Raw genomic sequence first — 12,591 nt, forward strand, 5'->3', positions numbered from 1 at the left:
ACACATGTGATTCCTAATCTCAATTGAACAGTGAAAGAATCACCTTGCGACAAGCCCAGGTAGACAAGCTGTACGCCGGCCTCAAAGACCTGGCAGAGGAGCGCCGTGTGCGTCTTCAGGAACGGCTGCGGCTGACCCAGCTGAAGCGAGAGGTAGATGACTTGGAGCAATGGATCGCTGAGAGGGAGGTGGTCGCCGGCTCCCATGAACTGGGACAAGACTATGAACATGTCACGGTGGGTCTTTTTTTTCTTTTTTCTCCAATTGAAGATGTGAAAGCTCTGGGAAATTCAGCTGAATTAATTATGTTGCCCCGATTTCTGTTTTTTCTTTTTTTTCCCACAGATGCTGAGGGACAAGTTTCGTGAGTTTGCTCGTGACACCAGCACCATTGGCCAGGAGCGTGTAGACGGCGTGAACGCGTTAGCAGATGACCTCATCGAGTCCGGTCACCCTGAGAACGCCAGCGTGGCAGAATGGAAGGACGGTCTAAATGAGGCCTGGGCTGACCTGCTAGAGCTTATTGACACACGCACGCAAATGTTAGCCGCCTCCTATGAGCTGCACAGGTTCCATCAAGATGCTATGGAGGTGCTTGGACGTATCAAGGAGAAGAAGGAGGCAGTGCCTTCAGACCTTGGCCGGGATCTAAACACGGTCCAGCATCTCCACAGACAGCACAACACTTTTGAAAATGACATCCAGGCCCTCAGCGGACAAGTGAGTGAAAAGATTTCTTGTTAGATTTCGAAAGCGGCTTCAAATCAGAACACAGAACGCCTTCTCTTCCTCTTTTAACTCCAAGGTGAACCAGGTGCAGGATGATGCAGCACGTCTGCAGAAGGCCTATGCTGGTGAAAAAGCAGATGACATTCAAAAGAGTGAAACGGCCGTGACGACTGCCTGGCAAGGGCTGCTGGAGGCCGGCAAAGCCCGCAGGCTCCTCCTGCTGGACACAGTGGAAAAGTTCCGTTTCTTGAACATGGTGCGAGATCTCATGCTCTGGATGGACGGCATCAACGTGCAGATCGATGCACATGAAAGTCCGAGGTAAACGGAGTATTTACCACTAACTGGAATGGCTTATATTAAACCCAGAAGTGGGTAGAGTAGCCAAAAATTATTCTCAAGTAGGAGTAGCACCACTTTAACATATTTTTACTCTAGTAAAAGTAAAAAGTAGCTTCTAAGAAATTTCTCAAGTAAGAGTAAACAAGTATTTGGTAAAAAGCCTACTCAGGTACTGAGTTACTGATCGAAACAGTCGTTTAATACTTACAAATTATATAATCAAAAAGACCAAAATACAAAGTGATAAATGAATACATTTATTTTTAAAGCTATTTACAATAACCACCAAGTTAACCAAAGTGCTTTATATTGGGCAAAATAAGATAAAATGTATAAAACACGAGGAGTGAAAGAGATAAAACACAAGAGATAGTAGAATAAAGTAAACAGACAATTAAAATAAATATCACACTATTGAGTAGTAAGTCATATTGAAGATGTATGTCTTGAGTCTTCACTTCAAAAGACCCAGGTCAGAGGTCAGTCATATTTCAGCCGTATCTTATGTGGAAATTTTGGCATTTTAAAGACCGAAAGGAAAATAATTCAAAACATGGTTGCAAAATAACAAAATTAGGCGAAAGAAAAAAAATTCCAAAACAATTTTTTTCAGTATAAAACTTTTGAAAAACTGTGAGTCTGTGTCTGGTGAATTTTTGGTTAAAACAAGCTTGTTCTTTATTTGAGGAAATTACTAATAGTGTATAAAGTATCCAGACATTTTACTCAACTAAAGAGTAGCGATATATCATAATAAAATAACTCAAGTAAAAGTAAAAAGTTCAGCATTGTAAAAAATACTCCTAAAAGTATTTTTATTACATCAATAAATGTAAGTCGGCGCTACCCAACTCTGATAATAACACCAACTCTCTTGTTTGCTTCATTTAAGGGATGTATCATCTGCTGAGTTAGTCATCGTCAATCATAAGGGCATCAAATCGGAGATTGAGACCAGAGCAGACAGCTTCACTGCCTGCACCAAGATGGGAAATGACCTCATTAACAAGAACCATTATGCATCTGACGAGGTATTTGGCTACGATTCAAGGAAAACTATTTCAGAGGGAACACAATAACCAGATTTTAGTGTCTTCATACCATACAGCTCAGTACCCTGTTTACTGAATGCTCCTTTTGTCTACAGATCCGAGAGAAAATGGCTCAGCTCCAGGAAAAAAGAGATAAGATCAACAGCAAGTGGCAGGAGAAGATGGACCATTTACAAATTGGTAGGCATAGGAATTTCATTTCATTTCAATGGAAATTTGGAATACTACGTTATTAAATAATCTAGATACAAATTAAAATTCAAAGAGTATCTTGTCCCGAAACAAAAGGTTATTATATTGGTATATTAATTACATCATCTACTGTAACTGTGATGTGGCAACAGAAAAGCATGTAGGTACAGGTTTAAAAAGGAAGATATGCAAATGGGAAGGTTTAGGCTGGAGGGCTATTAGAAAGAAAGAACACAGAGCATCATTTCATATTCATTGGGGAAAAATGGTTGTACGGTGTAGTCATAGATTTATAAGGAAGTCATATAATTTATTATTACATGACATAATGCTGCAAGGGTAGCTATTTTATTAAGATACCTTTTGGAAAAGTAGGCCTACTTGCATGCATTCGACTAACACCGCTAAGAGATCAGTCCATTTTTAATTGACTTCATTTTTGTTTCTTTCCAACACCACTATTTCCATCTTACTTAAATGAGTTACCACAGTCCTTCTACTATTTTGAATGTCTTCTTACCAAGATTGTGAAGCAAGCTCTAATAACTTATATTATGACTCTTAGCACATTTCATGATTTATTTGTATTTGTTATTCTTGCACTTAACTTGGTGTTTGTATTTGCTTTAGTGCTGGAGGTGCTGCAGTTTGGACGAGACGCCAACGTGGCAGAGTCATGGCTGGCAGGGCAAGAACCTCTTGTCCGAGCGGCGGAGCTTGGTGCTAACGTTGATGAGGTTGAGAGCCTCATTAAGCGCCACGAAGCCTTTGAGAAACTCGCTGCAGCTTGGGAAGAACGCTTTGTGCAGCTCGAAAAACTTACCACAGTAAGTACCATGATCGCTTTCCCTCTGAAGTCAGGGTGCCAACTCAGTCTGGTCTTTCTGAAAGATTTCCTTATTAAAATGTTTAGCAATTCTGGGAAGTGGCCTGACAGATTCAGGACGTTACTAACCTCCTTTAAGACAGCCAATTAAAGTTTGAGTCGTCTTTTTTTCCAGCTGGAGGAGCATGAAATGCAGAGGAGGCGAGAAGAAGAAGAGAGAGCACGGCGACCTCCTACTCCTCCGCCTGTAGAAGAGGTGGTGCCGTCTGAGCCACATAGTCAGCCACATGATTCAGCAGCAAGGTAGGAGATGTTTGAAAGAGCAGACAGCAAAATCAAACCTGTGTTTCCGTTCACACGACATTCATCTGTCTTTTAAACACAGAACAAGTCTGGACCAGACGACACTTAATCAATCAGTGTCAGTAAATGGAGTGCACAGCGATAATGACACGTCTCAGGTGAGACAAGTTTGCCTTGTCCAACGTTGTCATGTTTTTTCCCATGCTGTTGGCCTCATTTCATGTTGTATTTATGTATGATTCGAGTGGGTTATTGAAATGTGTTTTCAATTTTTAATAAGTCATTTAAAATTACTATTAATATGCAAAATTCGACCAAGCAGAGTCAAAATAAGTCCAACTCCATTGATTCAAAATCACTTCATATGAAACGTATTTCTCATTGTTTGTCTTTGGTTGTCATACCGCCGTGAACGGTGTCTCATCTTTGTATGGCATATAACAAAGTGTTGAATCTTAATTTAACATAGAAAAATTGGCAAAAGTTAGATTAGAATCTTAAGTTTCAATGTATTGGACTGGGATTTTAGGTGATAGACCCACAATGAAACATGGTGGCAGCGGTAACATGCTGTCAGAAATCTTTTCCAACCTTAAAAACATAAACACACCAGAGCTATAATACTGGTTTATATCAAACCTATTACAAATCCTGACCCATTTCCATGTGAGAATATGTGGCAAGCCTGAAATCAGTGTTCAGAATCTCTCCATCCAAACTGAGACTAAGCTGTTTTTCAAAGAATGCAGCAAAATTCAAGTATAAATATGGGAAGCTAGAGGCATAACCTAAATGGTTTGCAACTGTAATTGCAGGAAAATGTGATTCTGCAAAGTTTGGAGGAGGCTGAGGACAATTGCTTGCCACACCTTTCAGATTTTTACCTAAAATCCGTGTTGTATTTTCCTTCCACTTTACAATTATGCACCACTCGCTCAGTCTATTACTAAAGATCCCAGGAAATTACATTGCACTATATTGTTGTAATGCAAAATGTGAAAAAGCTTTTATTCACTGCATTTTGAATAATGCAGTTATCTAAAGAAATTACAATTTTATCTTTTACGGAGAAGGAGAGGGGCCTGGGAAGAAAACCGTGCAGTCTTATATACATGTAGTTCAATCTTTTCTCATTGTCCGATCAAAAGCATCACAAAGTGACCTGGATATGTTTTAATTTTGATCATGGCTGTTGACTCTGGTGTGTTGGCATTTTTGTTAAACTAAAAAGTTCAAGCCCCTAACTAACATTCAAGTGTCTGCCAGCGACGGACTCCTTAACAATTTCTCATTGCATTCTTACCAGCAGTCTTTATCGCTGCCGTTGTCAGTGGGAAAGAAATCAGAGCCTAAACGTGTGTGTAAGCCCAAACAGCAGGAGCGTGTGAGTAATGAGCCATGGTCAGCTTTGTTGTTGCTCCCCCTCCCAAACGCCCCCTTACCTTCTTGACAGCCTCCACTCAGCTCCTGGTCAGCGGCAGTACTTCTTTTAAGAAGCCATTGCTTCTTTGCATCCACTGCTTTATTTATTAATGAACCACACAGCTTCATTAATGAGTCCCATTGCTGCAAAAAAACAAAAAAGGCATGATGCACATTCATGAACAGGGTGTTTTCATGGATCTGATGTTGCGGTTTGCGGCTGCTGTGTATGTGCTTGTATTGACCAGGACGGGAGTCTCTAAATGTGGGGCAGAGTAAATGTGGTGGTTATTACAGCTGTTCAGTGGTATTTTTCTATGTGGCTTGTGGTAGTGTCTGTATGTTTACTTCTCAGTGTGTATCTTGCTTAAAGGAGTTAAAGCTTTGAATAGTGAATAGTTTTAATGATGGAAAAGAGATGAATAAGAGCCTTCTTAGTTTCAATACTGTTGAAGTTGCATAATTTTAAATTAAGTCATATTTTCTGTTTTTGTGTGTTTCATTTGGTAAAAAAGTAGCAAACTTCAAAGATTAGTTTGCTTAGCAGAGATTTACTTTTGTTTAGTTGAAAACATAAGAATTTTCCTACTTATTTTCAGAACTCTAATAAAACAAGCTATAACAAAATTTTAAAATATTCTGCTGTTAACTATCAATATATCAAACGAGAGGCACTGATAAGAGAGCAGTCATTGGAAAACAAGTTTTCAACATAATTTTAAGACAAATGGAAGTTAATTAAATTGTTGAAGTTTTATTTTGGCTTCAGTGGCTTTTATTACTAAAACAGCAGTCTCCGTGTAGATAGGATATAGATACTCGAAAGGATAAAACAAAGCATCTCCATTCATCCTTCCTGATTTCTTACACTTCCTCACTTTCTCACAGCCTGAATGGGCTGCAGACACGACGTACCGTCTCTTTAAAAACGTGTTTCCTTCTAAGTAGCTTCCTAGATCTCTCTGTTGCCTTCGAGTCGTCTTTATGCAGTAACACACAGTGTTGCGAGGTCTTCCAGGAAATTAATAAATATGGTGCATTTTTTAAAAATTATTATTTTTTATTTTAAACCAGCAGGTCTGATGAATCTGAAATTGGCAGATTTTTCAGTGCAGCTCTAATTTGTTTTCTTTGTTTTTTAAAGATTGTAAGGAAAAGTGGAATTAAACTTACTGAGGTTTTACTAAGTAGGTTATAATTTGAATTATCATGTTTTTTTTCCCAAAAACGTATTTAGGATGTTTAGCTTATGCTGGTCAGTGCTTCTTGTATGTATCCTTTGTGAGTAGCTAAGTTGTGCAGTTTTTCTCACAGTTATAATGTAGTGTAACCTCTTGTGTAATGTGTGATTCTATGAATCCAGTGGACCCCGTGTTCAGTACCTCAGTTTATCATGCAGTGTGTTAAAGCAAGCATCATTATGGCTTTTTTGTGTTTGGCTGTGAACGGCTGCTTTGCTGCTCCATTGGTCTTTTTCTGATATTTCCAGCATTACCACTTTGGTCTGGTTTTAACCACAGGGCTCAGAGTCCGATTCGGTTAATGGACCAGGTAGAGACAGCGGCCTGGCGTCCTCTCGCCTCGAGCCGTCTGCCACGTTACCGAGCAGAGGCGGTGCCGACTCCGAGCCAGAAGCCATGGAGGGCAACCTCTGCCGAAAACAGGAAATGGAGTCCCACAACAAAAAGGCAGCTACCAGGTAGGAATTTGGTGATAAGAGAGTGGTGACTTGTTTACATACTGGGGAAAAAAATAATTAGCTGAAGGGCACTTATTATTTCATTTGATGGGACTTGGACCACACACATTCTAATGGTTGTGGATCTTTTTTAAAGTTCTTACACTTTTTTAAACACTTTTTTTAAAGACAATTTTTGTGATATGCTATTACAAATAATAAAGTAAATGCAAAGTAATGAAAGGTGTACTCTTATTATTATTATTTTTTACAAAATGACAGAACAGAGAACAAATTAACTACTTCTGCAAACTCTCTATTTAACAAAGTAAGCCAAATAATGGTATAAAGCATAATATCAACACTTACAATGTAATAATTACTCTAATATAAATTAACTTTTTTCCCCCTCATTTTAAATATAATTATTTTTCAGAGTTTGGGAAGCCATCTGGTTATTATCAATATCAAAAAGTATTGAATCACATAAAGTATTAAAATATTGGTAAAATTATTGTGAAATTAATCTGTGTAATGAAAAGCGTTTCTATAATCTGTGTAAAATTAGTTCTAATTTTTACTAATAAATATAAAAAAGGTTTATCATTTCATCAGCTTTTGAGTAACGTTTAGAGTCAGTTTGGAGGAATATTGTAAAAATAGTGCAAAATCATTTACTGTTTTTTGTTGGGTTTTTTTGACAGAATTTATCCATATAAAAAAAACATAACATTTAAATACTAATATTCACTTCAGGCAGACTAAACTATCACAAAATACAGACACATGTGCCCATGTCTATAGGAGCTTGATGTATACTTAGTATTACAATACGGCTCAACAGTCGAAGCTCTTAATTTCTTGACCCAGTGAAACGGCACATTAGTTTATTCATGCAGCTTCTCAGTAAAGCATAAAAAGTTGGAACATTACTCAGGTCGGGACAAACATTGGCTTGCAGCAGTCCATCTTGGAAATCTAATTCAGATTCTAAACACACCCTAAAAATAGATCTCCATTTTTTTTCATTGTGGATTTACTGCGATTACACAAGAGAGCTGTAAAAGGAGGAACAGGCCACTTTAGCATTATCTGTGAACATGTAAAATTTAGGTGTTGACATGTTAACTTATATGTGCTTAAAGTTATATGTAACTTAAAGTTATATGTAACTTTAAGCACAGCCCTTTAAAAATAGTGTTAATTTGCTCCTTCATTTTCTATATTTTTGTGCATACAGGAATCTAATATTTTATGTGTAGTTTTATTTAAATAATTGATCAGCTGTTTGAATCAAAACATCCAAGTTTTTTCAGTCACTTTATTACCAAGTACATAAGCAGATCTTAATTTATTCCAGAACTAAATTTATTTGTATCAAAACGGAACAAAGAGCTTTTTGGGACGCCACACCTGTAAACCTTTTAAGATAGTTTCTGAACCAGATGTGCGCTACTCTTAAAATCTCTTTAGTTTTTATTTCTAAGATTTTGTGAACTTTGTTGTCAAAAGCTGGTTTTCACTCCTGTTGCCGTGGCAATTGCAGTATCTTTCACTTCATTATAAATTCCTCAAATAAGGCTGTAAAATATATGTATAACTTTATTTTAAGTTATTTTGTTATGTCAACAACTGGTTCATACTACTCAGACTAATTTGCTCCAACAGATCGTGGCAGAGCATGTACTGCGTTCTTAGAAAAGGAAGTCTGGGTTTCTATAAAGATAGCAAGAGTGCCAGTAATGGCATTCCATACCATGGAGAGGTTCCCATTGTTCTGGACGGCTCTGTATGTGAAGTAGCCCACGACTATAAAAAGAGGAAACATGTATTCAAGCTCAGGTGAGGATAAAATAATTTAAAGCAAATATTTAACTTTACTCCACCTGTTGGTATCAATAAATGAGTGCAACAGTCATTTTTCCTGTTTCATGTGTCTGCAGGCTAGCAGATGGGAAAGAGTTTCTTTTCCAAGCCAAGGATGAGGTGAGATGTACATACTTGTCGTTTTAAAGCTGTAGCTTTATATGAATGATGAGGCATAATAAAACCTTTATTGTTTTTTTTCTTCTTTCTTTTTTTTAAGGTGGAAATGAGTTCCTGGATTCAGTCCATCGCTGGCTCCATCCCATCGGCATCAGGGGACTCGCCGGGAGCGCCCCGACTCAGCCGCGCCATGACGATGCCCCCCATCTCGCCAAGCTCAGGAGAAGGCGTAACCATGCGCAACAAAGAGGGAAAAGAGAAGGATCGTGAGAAGAGATTCAGCTTCTTTGGCAAGAAGAAATAGGACCTTTGTAAATGGAAACATCCCAAATCTAAAAAATTCCACAGACTGAGGCAGGCGGACGGAAAGGTACACACAGGTCAGACAGACGCACTGCTCTCCATGCAGGACCCGAGGAATTGCCAACAGATCTGTCACTTGGGACTCTTCAATCCTTTTTGACTTCCTTTTCTGTTTGTCTCCCTCAGCATTTAAATCTCTTGTTTACTTTATTTTCTCCCGATCTATACTTACTATTCACATTTATCACCCAAACTAGCGTCAGACAAGCTTATTAGTATAAGTCTGTAACATCAGCTGGATGGGACAGGTCAGACGACTGAAGCGGCTCGTCCTCTGCAGGAATCGTCTCACAGTGACTCCTAGCGGACGGAGTCTCCAGGAAAACTACTAATCGTGTTTTTTTTCCATTCCTCACAGGCGTCCTCTTTTGGGGGGCGATAACATCCGTTTGTTTTTATGTTGATGTTAGTAACTTGATTAATATTATTATTAATATTTATCTTTTGCAATGTATGGTTTGAGAAGAAAACTAATTAGCTAATGACCTTGATCTATGTTGTGGAGAGAAACAAATTTGGTTCAACTAGTGGAGAATGTTGGTCTTGCCCTTGTATTTTTTTTCTCTTTAGGAAAGAACATTTATGAGGTGTTTTGCAACAAAAATAAAGCTTGAGTTTTAGCCGTGTGTGTTAAATAATCACAGGTACCACTGGGAAAATCATATATACATATATTTAATTAGTGGTCTTATAATTCTTTTTTTCTTGTTTATCTCCGATTTTGCCTGCATTTGATTATTTCTTTTGAGTGATCTTTTCTGCTTGATTTTTAACTTTGTTTTTTTTTTTTTTTTCCTTCATAAAGCAGAGATTAGTTTTCACACAATGTGAGCGTGTGTGAGTTGTGGTGCTGTGGATTTTGCATGTTTATTTGTTCCTGATTAAATACGGTCAGATGGATGTTGCTTTTCGAAAACCAGACACAAGCAAAATATCACTGGAGTAATTTTCTGAAAATGTTACTTTTCCTTTTGCTTTATAGTAGCTGCAACCAGTAACATTCCTCTAGACATTATTTTTCTCCTCTTTGTTTTAGTCTCCTAAACTATTTTCCATTGTTTTGGTCGAAATGAAAGCTTTGGGGACAGTTGGCAGATGAGCGGCAGACTGCGGTGATGAGAGCATGACTGAAGGACAGATTTCATTCCAAGCGAGGGGAGTGGAAGTAAGACAGGAAGGGCATTGATGAAGACGCTTTAGGTGCTCTCCTACAACCAGACATGAGCCTGACCTTTACTTGAACACACTACATTTATTCTGATCCCTTTTTACAAACACACCCTTCATTCGAAACAGTCTTCAAGTTTTCTTAGTACAAAGAAGTGAATGTTAACCATGTGCCCTGTGGCAATGACCTAATGTATGTCAGTGGATTATTAGTCTAGATGCAATGATGGCAACCACGAGAAGCTCTGCTTACAAGCAGACAAGTTACTGAGGAAAACGGTCCTGCAGTTAGTTTAATGAGCTGTTTTGCTAATAATTTTTTTTATATTTGAATATATGGCATGACAATGTGGGCTGATTATTGTACGTGTCTGAGCATTACCATCTACTTTTTATATTAATTTATTCTGGAAACATCAGCTTTTAATCACGTCTAGACGTAACAGTTAGACGTAATTTGGCAGACAAAAGGGAGAAACTCACTCTAGCATAGCAAATGTAAGCAAATACTAGGTGATGGTTTCCTCAGATATTGTTTATGAAAAGGACCTTTACAGGATGTAGACATTAGTACAAATTTACACAATTGTTCATAGCTGCACCTGATCTTACACAAAACCAAGTAAACGGTATAAAACGTTAGCTGCAATTTGTGTGTGTGTGTGTGTTTTGTTTTTTTTAACAGTATATGTACCCCTACAAATCTGGTATTTGAGTGGCATGACTTGTAAAAGTATTTACCTATATGGATGTCACACCTAGGCATGGGCTGGTATTTTTAATCAGAGTTAAAAATACCAAGGTATCACATAATTTCAACCAACATTTAAAACAAGCATATGTAATATTGTCTTATTGTTAGTCGTTTTCAAGTGCTTACCGTGCAGAATACTATAGTTTTTTACTGTTCTTGGTTTTTATAGAGCAATACGAGCTATTAGCTAGTTAATTAGTCTGGTTACCTGCTCTGGTAGCTAGCCTGCAGTAGGCTGCTTAACAGACATACTGCTCAGCTGTAGATTTAAAAAGGTCCATTTTCACGCCATGACTCTGTGTTTCGCAGGTAGGGATATTTTCAAAAATCCTTTTTTGTTTTTTTGTAAACAAGAGGAAGATGTTGGAGATTTATATTTTTTTCTCTTCACTTTGATGCATCTTGAGACTGCTAATCGCCCCATGCCTAGTCGATCTGAACTGCAGGATGGTCGCACAAATCACCTCGAAAGGGGCGCTGGTCATTTTTCCAAGAGTAGACTTCATAGTGATTTGTCCCAATCATTAATAAAGATAATTGGCATGACATGGAATGGCAACATGTAGGTACAAAGTGGGGGTACAAAATGGCAAAGAGGCAACTTTCACCTTTTAAACCAACTGGTTTTCTTTTCCTTGTCCAAACAAGGACTATTTAGATAAAGGAAATCCCTGAACTCCTTTTGAACGCAGATTGGTTAAGAGCAGGCAGCCCCAACTTTATAAAGCACACCTGTTTCTATCTGTAGGACTGAATATTCCAGGCATGACGCAGAGCTTCCAGTTTCAGTTTAGGTTGCCTGAAATTAAGCCACAATAAAAGAACCACATAACATGCATTATGTGAGCCAACGCAATTGGCACAAATTGGAAGAGAGGTGTCGTTCCTTCTTGGTGGACAAGCTGGTGTGACTCCCAGTGATGCCCGTTCTCCCAACATTTAATACCACATCCGATTGATGCTGCCGCCGCGCTCCAGCTCAGAGGTCACACAGTGTATTTTCATACTGGCTCGTTTGAATGTGAATGAACTCAATTGAATTTGGTCAAGTGAAGCTTAACTCATACTTGACATACTGTACACAGGCTCTGTATCACGCATACTCGCATTAATAAGACTTTGGTACTCCAGTCTTGTGGGAATGTCCTCAACTGGCTATGATTTGATGTTGCATATTGCATCCTTTCTAAAAAAAATATAACTTTGTGCTACTGGTGAGCTTTGACCAGAACATAAAAAGTATGCAATATTGATGTCAAGCAGGTTTTTGGATTGAAGAGTACTGGTATCGATGAAGAAAAACAGCTTTTACATGTTGAGTATTAGATGTGGTTGAATATAGACTGCGGACAGTTTATATTCCTCTTTCAGAAGAATGCTGAATATTTGCTGTCCATTGGGAGCTTGTATTTTTTCATCCAGTGGTCTGTCTTGCAGCACTTGATAAACCTTTTCTTCTCTCATTTCTCAGTACCTTTGACAAATGTCTGTTCCTTCCTCTGTAATTCAGAGTTGTTAATACCACTACTTGTATTAATTGCTCTTATGACCATTATTGCTACTGTTGTTACTATTACTACTACTGTTACTAATGCAACGTATTGCAAAAAATTACAACTGCTGTCCCATTTTTTTTCAGGTACGTGTCTGTAATGCCAGACTCTTCCACACGATGTCAGTGTGCTGTGGAGCATTTTCATTACAAATCAAAAATACTGTTTGTTGACTTGTGTATCTACATCTAATATTAGGAATAATAAAACGGTTTAATCAACAC

The 12,591-nt window shown here is 38.1% G+C and overlaps 1 protein-coding gene across 5 annotated transcripts in view; it reads left to right on the forward strand.

The window, feature by feature from the left end:
- The window catches only part of sptbn2 (spectrin, beta, non-erythrocytic 2), a 56,404-nt gene extending 43,814 nt beyond the window's left edge, over positions 1-12,590 (forward strand). For 2 of the 5 annotated variants that reach the window (XM_032577254.1, XM_032577256.1), the window contains 13 exons: positions 32-236; positions 346-720; positions 806-1,050; positions 1,964-2,102; positions 2,219-2,303; positions 2,946-3,142; positions 3,317-3,444; positions 3,527-3,602; positions 4,751-4,828; positions 6,387-6,565; positions 8,213-8,386; positions 8,488-8,530; positions 8,631-12,590. In XM_032577254.1, coding sequence (XP_032433145.1) covers positions 32-236; positions 346-720; positions 806-1,050; positions 1,964-2,102; positions 2,219-2,303; positions 2,946-3,142; positions 3,317-3,444; positions 3,527-3,602; positions 4,751-4,828; positions 6,387-6,565; positions 8,213-8,386; positions 8,488-8,530; positions 8,631-8,834 — 2,128 coding nt within the window. In that variant the 3' untranslated portion in view covers positions 8,835-12,590. The remainder of the gene's footprint in view (positions 1-31; positions 237-345; positions 721-805; positions 1,051-1,963; positions 2,103-2,218; positions 2,304-2,945; positions 3,143-3,316; positions 3,445-3,526; positions 3,603-4,750; positions 4,829-6,386; positions 6,566-8,212; positions 8,387-8,487; positions 8,531-8,630) is intronic. The other 3 variants (XM_032577258.1, XM_032577259.1, XM_032577255.1) reach the window with 2 other exon arrangements.
- The last annotated feature ends 1 nt before the right edge of the window (position 12,591 follows it).

This window comes from Xiphophorus hellerii, chromosome 11 (assembly GCF_003331165.1).
Source record: "Xiphophorus hellerii strain 12219 chromosome 11, Xiphophorus_hellerii-4.1, whole genome shotgun sequence".
Taxonomy (NCBI): Eukaryota; Metazoa; Chordata; class Actinopteri; order Cyprinodontiformes; family Poeciliidae; genus Xiphophorus; species Xiphophorus hellerii.